General features: G+C 49.2%; 1 protein-coding gene across 1 annotated transcript; it reads right to left on the reverse strand.

Annotated features, from left to right (window-relative positions):
• Positions 1–11: 11 nt before the first annotated feature.
• On the reverse strand, positions 12–12,554 carry LOC119454245 (uncharacterized). Its single transcript, XM_049668003.1, has 3 exons — positions 12,339–12,554; positions 1,084–1,334; positions 12–463 (listed from the first exon to the last, which is right to left on the reverse strand). Exons 1-3 carry the CDS (start codon positions 12,552–12,554, stop codon positions 28–30), a joined length of 903 nt encoding a protein of 300 aa, XP_049523960.1. The 3' UTR covers positions 12–27.
• Between the last annotated feature and the right edge of the window lie 648 nt (positions 12,555–13,202).

Below are 13,202 nucleotides of genomic sequence, written 5' to 3' on the forward strand. Positions count from 1 at the left end.
TACTAGAAACATGAAGAATTTTTAGGTTTATTCAGCCCACTGTTGAAGTGGGAGGTTATCCTGCCTCATTTGATGAGTTTTCTTTTGCACTTGCAGAATTTCCATTTTCAACTTGGGTTTTTCTTCCCTCTTCTTGAGCAAGTCTATGTGGTCGTCCTGTATTAGCTTCAGGCGCATAGCATGCTCCTCACGCAGAAGTGTCATCCGAACGTCAGGTTCTTCACCAAGAGCCTGCTGAAGAAATACCATCCGACCTCTGAGCTGCCCAGCCCTTCCTCCAGGAGCCTCTGCATTTTCCTCGGGTACTGAGGCATTTTCCTCGGGTGTTGGTGTTATGCCTCGGTAGCTTGTAGATGGTCGGGAGACTTGTCTTGCGACTTGGGCGACTTGGTCTTGCGCTGGTGGGATGCCTTGGCAGCTTTCGCCTGCGTGGACCTCATGCACCGACTCATACATGGGGTTGCTGGGCTGTTAGTCATTTGCAATAACACGCAAAGAAAACATCTTTCTCTATCAGGACGCAGGCATGGAAAACTGCACTGTCCACGTTATACAGGGCATGACATTTTCTTTTAATTCTTACTTTGAATCGGCCATCATGCAGTGGCATACATAGTGCTTTGCATGCCCAGTAGACAGCACGTCTTGTGAGCACTTGTTATCACGTTGCATAGACTTACAGTCCTCATTCAAGCAGGGAAAGAAATGTATTTCTTTGTATCCGTACATGTGCTGTACATGCTAATAAACAGATGTGTTGCCTCCTCATACAGCATTTTCTTTAAAGCCTATCCACTGAGTGGATGCAAGGGGTTGACAGCGACCCTTTCCTGTACTGTACGAAATGTAATTACCATAAAGTCAATAAAGTTGCCAAAATTCCTACGTGACCTACATTTGTGGGCTTTCCGTTACTGACTGCACACACTACACACTCGGTTCTGCCTTTGTAAGTGAGCCAAGAACATTGCATCAGATACATAAACATCCATGTGACAATGCGCGTGAAACTTGAATGTTTGAAAACTCATTGCACTTCATGTTGTAAAGCCATAAGCATAATCTAGAATGGAAAACAAAGACTAGACTCTGGCAAGTGTATGTACTGTACCAAAGCTGTCAAAAAGCGAGTCCTGCTCGCCTGTTACCATGGGCGGCAGCAGCCGCACAACAGGTTCACTCTCAATGGGAGGGAGGTAGAGTGCTCCGTCGCTGTCATCAGTGTTTGGTATGCGCGTGGTCATGTGAGCAGCTACGGAGCCCACAAGTGCTGAGAAAACACTCATCGGTGCCGGTGGTGGTCCTCCTCCTATAAGATATACAGGGTGTCCCAGCTATCACGCAGCACGATTTAAAAAAAAAGAGCAACGGCGTTACGCGCAGCAAACCTAGTGCGTATTGTTTCCAGTACAGTGGAGTAGCCGCCAGTAATTTTTTCGTTACTGATACAACTGATACAACAATTAATTAATTGTAATTAATTATCTAACTCGAGAAGTACTGTCCTAATTATCAAAGTATCAATGAGGCGTTTGTAGGCAACCACGTGGGGCATCTAACTGCGGTATCTTCAGCGCCGTACTAATTGCGTACTCATTTTTTCCCGAGTGATAAAGAAAGCCCGCGAAATATAAAAAATACCACGTGACGACGCTCCCACCCGCATCATAAAGGAGCGCCCTCAAGTAAGCTGATTGAAAGCAACGGCTTTTGCCTGTCGCATCGCCCAAGAGACAACGCATCACCTTGACAATGGTATGGAAGGATCCGCAACAGCAAGTTTTGCGGCATAGCAGCGATTCCTTCCTGTCAATTATACGTCACGATTCTTATCCGTCTCTCACGGCTGAGTGAGCCACTTGATAAATATGGTCCTTGATAACGCGGTCGAAGCCATGCTCTTTTCACGGACGAAACGCAATAAGCAATGAAATAAACATAGAATATTTCAAAATACCAGCTCTGCTCGCCCCGCATCGAAGGAGTGCATGCGCAGTTATACTTCACGCCAGAAGCTTGCTTCAAACCAAAGCCAAATTAAAGTGAGGGCATTATTTTTCATGAGTAATCATCATCATCATCATCATAAGCCTATATTTTATGTCCACTACAGGCCGAAGGCCTCTCCCTGTGATCTCCAATTACCCCTGTCTTGCGTTAGCGCATTCCAACAGAGGTACGGAGGAAGCCAGGGAGTGACATAGCCTCGACCATAAGCTGCTACGCATCTAAAAACACCGCCCAAGCACTCCGTCATCATCATCATCATCAGCCTATATTTTATGTCCACTGCAGGACGAAGGCCTCTCCCTGCGATCTCCAATTACCCCTGTCTTGCGCTAGCGTATTCCAACTTGCGCCTGCAAATTTCCTAACTTCATCATCCCATCTGGTTTTCTGCCGACCTCGACTGCGCTTCCCTTCTCTTGGTATCCATTCTGTAACCCTAATGGTCCACCGGTTATCCATCCTACGCATTACATGGCCTGCCCAGCTACATTTCTTCCGCTTAATGTCAACTAGAATATCGGGTATCCCCGTCTGTTCTCTGATCCACACCGCCCTCTTCCTGTCTCTTCACGTTAGTCTTTAGATTTTTCGTTCCATCATTCTTTGTGCGGTCCTTAACTTGTTCTCGAGCTTTTTTTTTTTCTTGAGTGCGTGCTTCCAAAACAGGTTCACGGCAAAAAAAATAAAAGTAAAATAAGCACACTCTGAAGTGACCCGGCCACGTGTAGAGAAAAGACAAAACCGATGCGTTCAATTAAGTAATGTTCCACTGCCTAATCTTCCGATTTGGCAATCGGGACGTGAGCGAAAAACAAAGGAAAAAGTCAGATTTCAGGGTTGCTTTATTATCGGTGCATTCGTAAGCGCCGTTGAACACTAGCTACCGCTTATAGGACGTGTTCGAATGAGGTCCCCTTCTGCAGCCACGCAGTACTGAGCCCGCTTTATCACATCTTCAGTGGCTTGTTTTATGACCGAGGGTGGGATTCTGCTGCAGACATCCGTTATTCTTGCCTTGAGCTCATGTGACGTCTTCGTCTCGGTCACGTAAACACGATCTTTTACGTCACCCCGCAGAAAGAAATCGAGTGGAGTGAGATCAGGTGACCTAGCCGGCACGCCCGTGCCTTCCAATCTATTGTGTGTGAAAAGTCGCATTCAGCCAGTTTCGTGCTCGGCTTCTGCTGTGGGCTGGCGCCCAATCTTGCTGATACCACAGAAGTGGAAGACGTGACAGCGGGACTTCGCTGCAAACCCCATCCACCGTCCCTTCAAGGATTTCGTCCACGTAACACTGTCCAGTCAGTGTCTGATCGAAGAATATGGGACCAATTATACCACCGTCATAAATTCCTCACCACACATTGAACACCTTGGTGCCGAGTGCGCTTTACCCTGTGTGGATTGGAGTTAGACCAGCCGTTTTCGGAAGAAACAATTCTGCAACATCGACGCGACTCAACATCGCATCAGAAGGCCGTGCAAGCGCTCCTGCGGTTCCTGAAGTCCACTGGCCTGTGTGAACGTCTGTGACTGGAACGCCTCCTTGTTACCAATGCCTGTGTTTTTTTTTCTGTTTTTTTTTCGCTCTCTCTCTCTCTCTTTGCACTCTCTCCAACCCCTTTATCCCCCACCCCAGTGTAGGCTAGCAAACCGGAAACTGACTTCTGGTTAACCTCCCTGCCTTTCCTCTCTCGCTTGCTCTCTCTCTCTCTCTCCAATAGTGTGCATTACGTAGATTTACCTGGCCATTTCTGCAAAAATTGGCTTCATCTGTCCAGATGACGTTGCTAAGAAAGTTCGGTGATTCATCGGATTTTGTGAGGATCCAATTCGAAAAATCTAGACGATTCTGGAAGTCCTTCGCTTCTAAGCATTGGTGCTGGTTAACGTGGTACGGGTGAAAGGCCGAGTCATTTAAAATCCTCCAAACTGACGACTTGGAAATCGGTGCCTGTGCGGCCACGTCTCGCACGCTAGCTTGAGGGTTTGAGGCCATAAATGCCAGAACATCCGCGCGTATGTTAGAACTCAAAGATGAAGTCCTCTGACACTGCTTCTTGAAGCTATCGGTTCCTCGCAGGTTTTCATAATTTCTGATGATTGTCGATGCGTTGGGTCTACCGCCACACTTCCATGACCGATAAATCTTTGCGACCTTTCTTGTATTGCCATTTGCAGCTCCCAATGCAAGCATCATGTTCGCCTTCTGCTCATACGAATATGACATGGCGACTGGGGCGATACAAAACACACCTTTGCGCGGATTTAATCGATCAGCGTCTGCGGTGACAGGTTCTGCGTAGAAAAAAAAAGCCACCCATGCACACTATCTACGCTAAGGCAACAGCTATCGCAGCTCGTTTCCAACTAACAACAAACGCGATGTGCTCCTTCGGTCGGGGTAAAGCACAATCTCGGTCACGATTTCTTATGTCTTTCTTTTGTTTATTTCATTCTGGCTAACTCAGAGGGAGCTTGTTCGAGGGCTCTGCTCTTTATTATGCAGGTTGGAGCGTCGTCACGTGGCATTTTTTATATTTCGCGTGGTTCCTTTATCACTTGGAAAAAATTAGTACGCAATTAGTACGGTGCTGAAAATACCGCAGTTAGATGCCCCACGTGGTTGCCTACAAACCCCTCATTGACACGTTGATAATTAGGACAGTACTTCTGGAGTTAGATAATTAATTACAATTATTTATTCAATTATCAGTAGACAAAATTACTGGCGGCTACTACAATGTAGTGGAAACAATGCGCACTAGGTTTGCTTCGCGTAACGCCGTTTCCCTTTTTTTAAATCGTTTTAAATAGACAAAGGCCAATGAAAATGGCCTTGTCTTCCTCGGTGAAACGAGGCGCCGGTTTTCGTATTGTGGAAGCCATTATGCCTGAGGACGGCAGCACCACAGTGACGGAAAATCGAGCACACGCACTACACACTGCACAGTTATTGTTGCCTCAAACACACACCATAGAATAAAGCACAGACGCTGTACGCGCGTCGCGGCATGGTCGTAAGAATGGATCGTTTTGGATTCCTATGGCTATTTTCAACCGCTGGATTACTATGATTTCTTTTAGCGCAATCTGTTGATGTTGCAAACATTTATAGCATAGCAGCCTCAATTAGTATGTTACAAAAGGGAACGGCACGAAGCACATTCAAAAAAGGCACGGCATATGCTCACGTTTGTGTTAGCACAAAACAATGAATGTATTGGATTAACAAAAAGAAGCCGCGGGAAATTCCTTGCTGATAAAACCGATACAGTGCGACGCAACTTGAGAAATAACGATATTGAAACGTCCAAGAATTTAGAAGAAAAGAACGAATGATTCAATCGACGCGATGGCACATCGCGAGTCGCCGTATACTGTCGAAGCTCCTACTTATAACGAAATTACTTTTGGACAGTTCTGATAGCGTCCACGCAACAATGGTTGCTTGTGTACTGTAAAAACTTGATATGCTGAGGCCTAAAGTTCAAGGCACGGTGCGAAAACGCGCTCGCAGCGAAAGCGAAAGATTGTGCGCGGACATGCATGTAGACGAGCAGTCGGTCGCTGCTAACCTGTGCGATTGCTGCACTGAGGCTTGATTCTGTTATGCTCAGTTTGGTTATACAGCCATCACACGATAAGAACATATTTCACATAGTCTGCTCTCAGCGATTGCCTGCCTTTCACGGAAGTTCGGGGGACTCCGTCGCGGCGACCACGCGCAATGGGCGTTCACTGTACGTATTCGGTAAAGACATAGCGCCCGTAAACCATACTGCACTTTTTGTTTGTCCAAGATTATTATTTTGACAGCAAGAAACTTCCCTCCTTTAGAAAGTACTTAAAGAAATGACCAAGTGGGCTGCCGCGTGGTGTTTTTATTGAGCACCGACAGCCAAACCTATATGAGGAGCGCGTTGCACTATCCCTCATACTACGCAAGCGAGGCGCTTCCGACAGATGGCAACTCCGTAAGTCCTCGCCCCCAATACCCTTCATAGAGACCGCATTCCCAGAAACACCCAACATGACCCTTTGTAGGTCTTGGAGAGCTAATTTCGAAAGCAGATTCGATGGCAGATGCGGCGAGATTTCGAACTTGACAGAACACTGCGAATCGCAGTTCCAATGCGAGAGGCGCGGTGACAAGCACCTCTGGCGTCTAGGAAACATTCGCTGGAAGCCCGGAAAAGTGGTGCTTGGTCTGTTCACCGCCCATTTAGCGACTGAAACGCTGGTCTCTGCCGCGCGGGGTGTAAGAAAGCAGCGCCATGGTGCCAAGGACTCAAGCACACTGATCTACCTTCGACGGAGACTGCAAAGCTGTTGTGACGCAACATAGTATTCGCTTATGCCCCAAAAGCTGTTATTGAATCTGGACGGAAGTTGAACGCAAGATAATTGCTTTTTGTTCCTGGAATGCCTGGCATTAAGTCGCGAATTATGTTGCAGTGCAAGTGAGCCCACAACACCTAACTGCAAATGAGCAGCTTCGTCGGCAGTAAACCCGCGGAAACAGTACCGTCAGAATTCTTCCTAGACATTTTTGACGAACATGCCCAATTGCGGTGTAAAAGAACCTGTAACCCACACAGGGCAGCATCGCTTGGTGGTGCGGCAAAATTTTAAAAATTACTTTTTGCACTGCTCAATAAATCAGAACGCTCAGGTAATCAAATAATGGAATCCTTTTTAAGGAGAATTGGAGATCACGTCCTCATAACTTTATTAACCAGAGTGATGCAAAAATGGCATTTAAAATGCTTTAAAAATTTTGGCATTTATGGTGCATTAATTACACATGATTTAGCGAACTTGATTCAGCCGGGCATCCAATCCGAGTCCTCGAGCCTAGCAGTGCTACATTTCAAATGTAATGGCGCTTGGCAGAACCTCAAGAATAATGTCAAAAGATAGCACAGACACAAAGTCCAATAGCCAGCGCATTTTCTTATGCTCAATTGAACGTCTCTACTGGCGTAAATTCTAGGATAACAGGTGTTCTGGGCTGTTCGTCATGTTTGTGATATTTCCCCCCAAAACTGCTTAGGTTTTGATTATATTTTATATTGTGCAATACTTCAGAAAGAATGAGAGAACGCTGTTGACCTGCGTGAAGCAAGCGATTTTACTGTGTTTCAACAGAATATCTGCGCTTTTTTTTTTTTTTTTTTTTTTTTTTGTCGCGTTGTGCTGGCTGTCTGCTGCCTGTCGGAAGTTTTTTGAAGCCAGATCGTTTCTCCAGCCCTGCCAAACTTGCGCGTACTACATTGCTGTAGTTTATAGTTTTGTCGTGCTCTCGGCATTTATTTTGCGAATGGCTCCTCCGCAGAATCCAACTCGTATTTAGAAGAACGAGGGGTGGGAAAATGTTTCGTTTCCTGCAGCGAAAAGAGCGCAGGGTAAAGACACTCAAGCCGGCGAGTGGAAGTCGCGTAGCCTTTATTTTTTTTTATGAAAACTGCCGATCTCGAGACCGATGCAGGGAGGGCATACTTATAAGTACAAATGAAACACAATCAAATAATTTATACATGGAAAACACTAGCAGAATAAATGCAATTATTAGTAGCAATAAGCTTGGCATGAGTTAAAAAAGAGAAATAAAGAAATATACAATTACAGGGTGCGCGATGAAGCGATGAGATTATTCAACCAAAATCCGGATACCGTTTGAAAAAAAGAAGTCACAGGCCTGTGCGGCGCACGCAGCATAGTCACAGCGTAAGCTGTTGGAGTTCCAATTTGACACTATGCACAACAGGGTCTTCGCCGCAGTCTGTTCGCCTCGTTTTGACGAGAACGATTCGAACTGTCCGCCCGGCATCGACGACGACCTCTGGCTTGTATGCTCTCTGCACAGCAGTCTGCTGAGCCCGATCAAGCCTTACAACTGCAACTTACATGTCGGGCGCGCCGCGTTTGTAGGCACCTTAACTAGATGGCGTCACCATACTGGCGGAGGCTCGGCAGCTCGGGAGCGCGTTGATTGCGCGCCTCGTCTGAATCGCATATCGTCGTCTGCGCCTGCGGACGCTGCGTTTGCAGGCATCTTACCTAGATGGCGCCACCATACGGGCGGAGGCTCAAGTCGTCTCCCCTGCGTTTGCCTTATAGGGTATTTTCCGCGGCCCTATAGCAAGCGCTTGCGTGGCTCAGTGGTAGAGTATCCGGCTCCCACGCAGCGGGCGCGGGCTCGATCCCGGCTTGAATCGGGTAGTTTCTTTCGCGTTTCCGGCGAAAGCGGTTACGTGGCGGATGCCGCCGGCGCCATCACTCGCATTGGCTATTCGAATGAGCCCATAACAGATTACTCTATAGAAAATTTTCACAGAAACTACTGAGCATATACATTCATTTGCACCATTTGCTAATGTTACGCTTAGCTTATGTGGCAACCGATAGCGAGTACGCAAAGCGCAGACATTCAAAATCAGCATGCGAAGACCTTTGCAGGCGGCTCCGAAGGTCCGTGAGGCGTAAGGCTCCTCGCCTTTAGGGATGCGCCGACGAGTCGCCGAGACGTGACTGCTGGAAGTCACGGGAGCTGTGTGCCTGTGCGTGCGTGTGTGTACCAAAGGCGCCTACTCTTCCTCCGAACGCTCACCCCTTCTCCCCGTCCACTGACGTGACAGGTTGGCGCCGGGAGCTTGCAGGAGCGCGCATGAGACGGCTGTGCCCGTTTATGGTACGATTTTGCGCCTGCGTTCCTGATTGGACCAGGCCGTGTCACGTGTACCGGATGAATCTCCACATGGCTCCCATTGGTCGAGTTAATTAATGCATCCGCTCATTTCGATGTTAGCGCCAAGGCGCCCGTAAGTTACCGCCCTTACAGGCGGGCGATACTTTATAAAGATGGCTGCGCACATGGTCGTTTACGTCGTCATGGCAACAGGCACAGCAGCCGCGCGGCACCTCTCTCTAGCCGCTATTTTTTTTCTGTGCGTTTTTATTATTATAACGACTTGGCTGGCTCCAAGGAGATCATAAAAACACAAACATCGGGAGTGGAGATCCCCTATGCGCGCCCATGGCCCATGCGACGGGCTGAAGCCTGGAAAACCGGTTGGCGGCCATCCTGCTGCGGGGGCAAGAGCGAGCGCTGCTTCCGCGCTGGTAGCGTAACCAGTGCGCTTTCGTGGTGGCGTTTTATGATGAAAGCGGGAGAATTACTATGATTTATTTAGCGCAGATGTTTTTTTAATGCGGCAGCCTTTTATGCATACCTTATGGTGGGGTGTCCGTCTCAAGGCCGTTTCAAAACCGTGTTGTTGACACGAAATGATCCTCTTAAGATAAGAGTCGATAGCGCGCGCAAAGCCACTATTAAGTATACAATATTATTTCAGCCAATGAAATGAAGTAAAAATGAATATAGAGAGGTGAATGACGTGTATTAAGAGTGTAATAATGTTGAACTAAGAGTAAATAATGGTGGATTAAAGGGGTTTAGCTGGGTGATAGGAGTTTAACGAAAGGTAATGATGGGAAGAACACGCGGTGCTGGGCTAATTTATGATGATGAGAAAGCCACATTTAACACTCGAAAAGTGATTACGCAATTGAACTGAGGCGATAATGCGTGCACAGAGAGGTGAAATAGGCGAATTTAGAGTGACTTCAAATTTTTGCAGAAAAAATTGTGACGAAATAAAGTGACGAAGACTCCGTAAAAGAAGTGGAATGCGGCCGTCGTATGATTGAGTTAGCGACGCTAGGGCTTTCGTGTCGCCTTGCCACATTACCGACGTGACACGAAGTACAAGGTGAGATCAGTAAAGAGGTAAATAAATTTTTATTATGTCCTGGCTATATTGATAAAAATAGGCATAAAACAACATGGCGAAAAAAATGTCACAGTTTCGCCCTAAGGGCGAAGCAATGAATGCGATAGCAACACAGCAATGTCATACGAAGTAAGGTGAGCGGCTTTGGTAGCAATGTGAATTGTAGTAAACATGAGCTGATTAGGTAAGCAGGTGTGCTGCGCCGTAAGAAGACCGACATGAAGAGAGACTCTATGACCACGAGAAGGCGCGTGTGAAACGGTGGTGTTGATGAGAAGCGGTTCCCGTGGGCAGCGCGTGCGAAGCGACACACCTGTAGCGCTGCACTGCCGATCCGGGCAGCATTGCATGTGTAGCGTGCGTTGGAAAATGTGGCCCGACTATTACTAACTGAATCAACAAGCGTGGTGTGAGTGCGCACAAACGAACATGAATAGATCACACTGAATGACTGCAGACAACGACTGTCAAAACGCTGGCAGCAAGCCCATACGCCGCTGCGGGCGAAGGTACGTGTGGTCTATCGCTTCAACGGAAACTGAGCGGCGAATGCACGGCGCATAAAGGTCAGAGCCGTGTGGAGATAAGAGACGGTGCGGACGAGCGACGAGCGCGGTTGTTGGCAGAGTAGAAGACCCGCTTCCTTGCTTGCGCGTGGGAGATTGAGTGCGTTCGCTTTCCATGATAGCGCGCGTCCCCGCACGCTTCCGTTTGGGCGTACGGCGCGCGGCGAAGATTTTATCTTAGGGAACCTCACGGCGACGACGACGACGACGGCGACGCCGACGGCAGAAATCCGGTTGAAGTGTCCATATAATTGCTATCGCAATAAAATGAATAAAATATTGCATAACTACCTGGTGCATCACAGTGTATACTATAGGAAAACAATACCAAGCAGACATACATAAAATGCAAATACATCAAAACAAACACATTTTTGGCTGCGCAAAAACTAAAATTGCCACAATGCCCAAAATTAAAGGCATGCTGATAATGTCACTTATTAAGGCGCACGGTTCAGTAACTACGAATAATGGATTTAAATATTGTAAAGATAGTGAGTCCGCAATAGACGAATGTGTATGAACTATGATTTGTATATAACTTTACACGACTGCATGCAAAAGCAACTTGATGTCAGAAAACAGTAATATGCGCGATCTAGCCTAAGTTAAATTACGCCGAGATAGGATAACTATGGCTGCGCAAGAACTGTTGTTGCTCCAGGCACATATCGTGTTGTTAAACACACGATATGTGACTGGCAATACTCTTTATTTACAAGTTACGTCAGTTAGTTTTTTGTTTTGATGCGAAACAGTTGCGTGCCGATATTTATGCATGCTTATAAACAGTCAACTTGTGAGACTCAGCTACGACGTCCGCCAGGTCTAAGAGCTGTATCATTTTCAGGTCCTGAGGAGCGACACCGAGACGCCCTTATGGGGGAATAGCCACTGCGGGCCGCTCCCACGTCGGGACCGGCACGCCGTACCTGACCACCGAGTCACAGGCCCTTTGGACAGCCCGTAGCTGAGCGGCGACGTCGGAGCTCCTGAGCGCCTCCACCCACTCTTCTTCCGTGGTGAGATTATCGCGGTCCCATAACGAGGATTCCGCCAGAGCATGTGTTCTAAAGGGCAGAAGGGGTCGCCGGAATCCGGACAATCAGGCTTAACGAGTCCGCGGCCTGCTGACCCTGGCTAGGCCGCGATCGGACCCGCTTTACAGCATGTGAAGGGTGGAAGAACTGGAGAGCTTGGCGAGGGCCGGGAGATAGACCCTGCTGCAGAGCTGACAGTACTTTGAAATCTCGTTGAACGTGTGGAGCGAGTCCTCATCGAGCCCCGCGTCCGCGCCCTAGAGCGGCGTTTCGCCGGCGCGGTGGGTGAGATCGCGCGCGCGAGCGTGGGCCAACTCGGCGTTGGGAGCCACGGGGGAGACTCGATACCCCATGTGGGCCGGGAACCAAGTGATGACGTGGGGGGCGAAACTCCTGCCGCAAAGCAGGGATGCCGCTTCCCTCGAGACCAAGCCAGTGGCGAAGGCCCTGACCACCGCCCGTGAATACGTGTAGACCTGGGGCCTGCTCCCGTCCCGGAGGCCGAGGACGACCGCGACCTGTTCCGCCAGTGCCGGAGACGGGCCCCGCACTGACGCGGCGTTAAGGAGGTTGCCCCTGTGATCTACCACAGCCGCCATGAATCAGTTGGATTAACCGTATTGGGCGCCGTCAACGAACGCTTCCGATCGTGGATCGCCAGCGACAGATCCGAGAAGTGCGGCCGCCCTATTCCTGTGTCTGCCTACATTGTGTTGCGTGTGCACGTTGCGCGGGAACGGCGCGACCGTGACGACCTCCCGCGTCTTCGCATCGAGCGCGCACCGCATCCCCCTGACGGCAGTGGGATGGCAGCCCAGCGTCTCCAAGATCCGCCTTCCGGCATGCGAGGAAGAGAGCCTGACGACCTGGGCCCGCTGCGGTGCCTCGACAACCTCGTCGATAGTGTCGTGGACTCCCAGCTATACGAGATTCTCCGCGATGGCAGCCATGGGGATGCGGATCACCTTTTTTATGCTCTTGCGCATAAGCACTCCGAGAATTTCCATCTTGTATCCGTGCCAGCCATGCGCAGCGGCCACGTACGTGATATGGCTCATTAGGAAGACGCGGTACAACTTGAGGTGGTTGTCCTTCCCCAGCCCTCCGCGACTGTTGGAGACCCTAGTAATGAGCCTGACCATGTTGTCCGTTTTGGTGGTGATACGAGCGATCGTCTGTTCGTTACAAAATTTGCATCGATGAACATACCGAGTACGCGGATGACCTCCACCTTGGGAATGACCTGCCCGATGGCCGTGCGAATGGAGATGTCCACCTTCCTAAAAGGGACCTGACCCTTTGGGATGCGCCCCCCCTGCTCGGTCGATACAAAAGGTGTTCGGACTTGGACCGTAGATCTGGAGCCCCGTGCCCGCCAAGAAATCCTCCGTGCAGCTCAGGGGCGCCTGCAGCAATTCCTCTACTCTGCCTTCAATGCCGCCATCACACCACACCGTGATGTCATCGGCGTAAAGCGCGTGTTGAACGCGGTCGACCTCGGACCGACGGGCGGAGAGACCCCGCATGGCGACGCTGTAGAGAAGTGGCGAGGGGACCGACCAGTGAGGGGTGCCCCTTGCCCCCAGCTCGAAGGGACCAGACTTTACCTCACCCACATTGAGAGTGGCGCGCCCGCCCCGAAGGAACGAACTGACGAACCCGTGAAACTTGGATCCAAGGTCCATGTTCGTAACGGAGTAAAGGACGTGCCTATGGGAAATGTTATCGAAGGAATCGCACGGGAGTCGCTTCAAATCCACGTCGGACTTTGAGAACATTGGAGTGCATGT

This window comes from Dermacentor silvarum, chromosome 5 (genome assembly GCF_013339745.2).
Source record: "Dermacentor silvarum isolate Dsil-2018 chromosome 5, BIME_Dsil_1.4, whole genome shotgun sequence".
Classification (NCBI taxonomy): Eukaryota; Metazoa; Arthropoda; class Arachnida; order Ixodida; family Ixodidae; genus Dermacentor; species Dermacentor silvarum.

Coding starts and splice junctions, on each gene's coding strand:
- LOC119454245 (XM_049668003.1), bottom strand. CDS start 12,554: ATGGTCAGGCTCATTACTAGGGTCTCCAACAGTCGCGGAGGGCTGGGG. Junction 1,335..12,338: donor CTGCCATCGCGGAGAATCTC/GTATAGCTGGGA, acceptor GCTGCGTGATAG/CTGGGACACCCTGTATATCT. Junction 464..1,083: donor CATACACTTGCCAGAGTCTA/GTCTTTGTTTTC, acceptor CTAACAGCCCAG/CAACCCCATGTATGAGTCGG.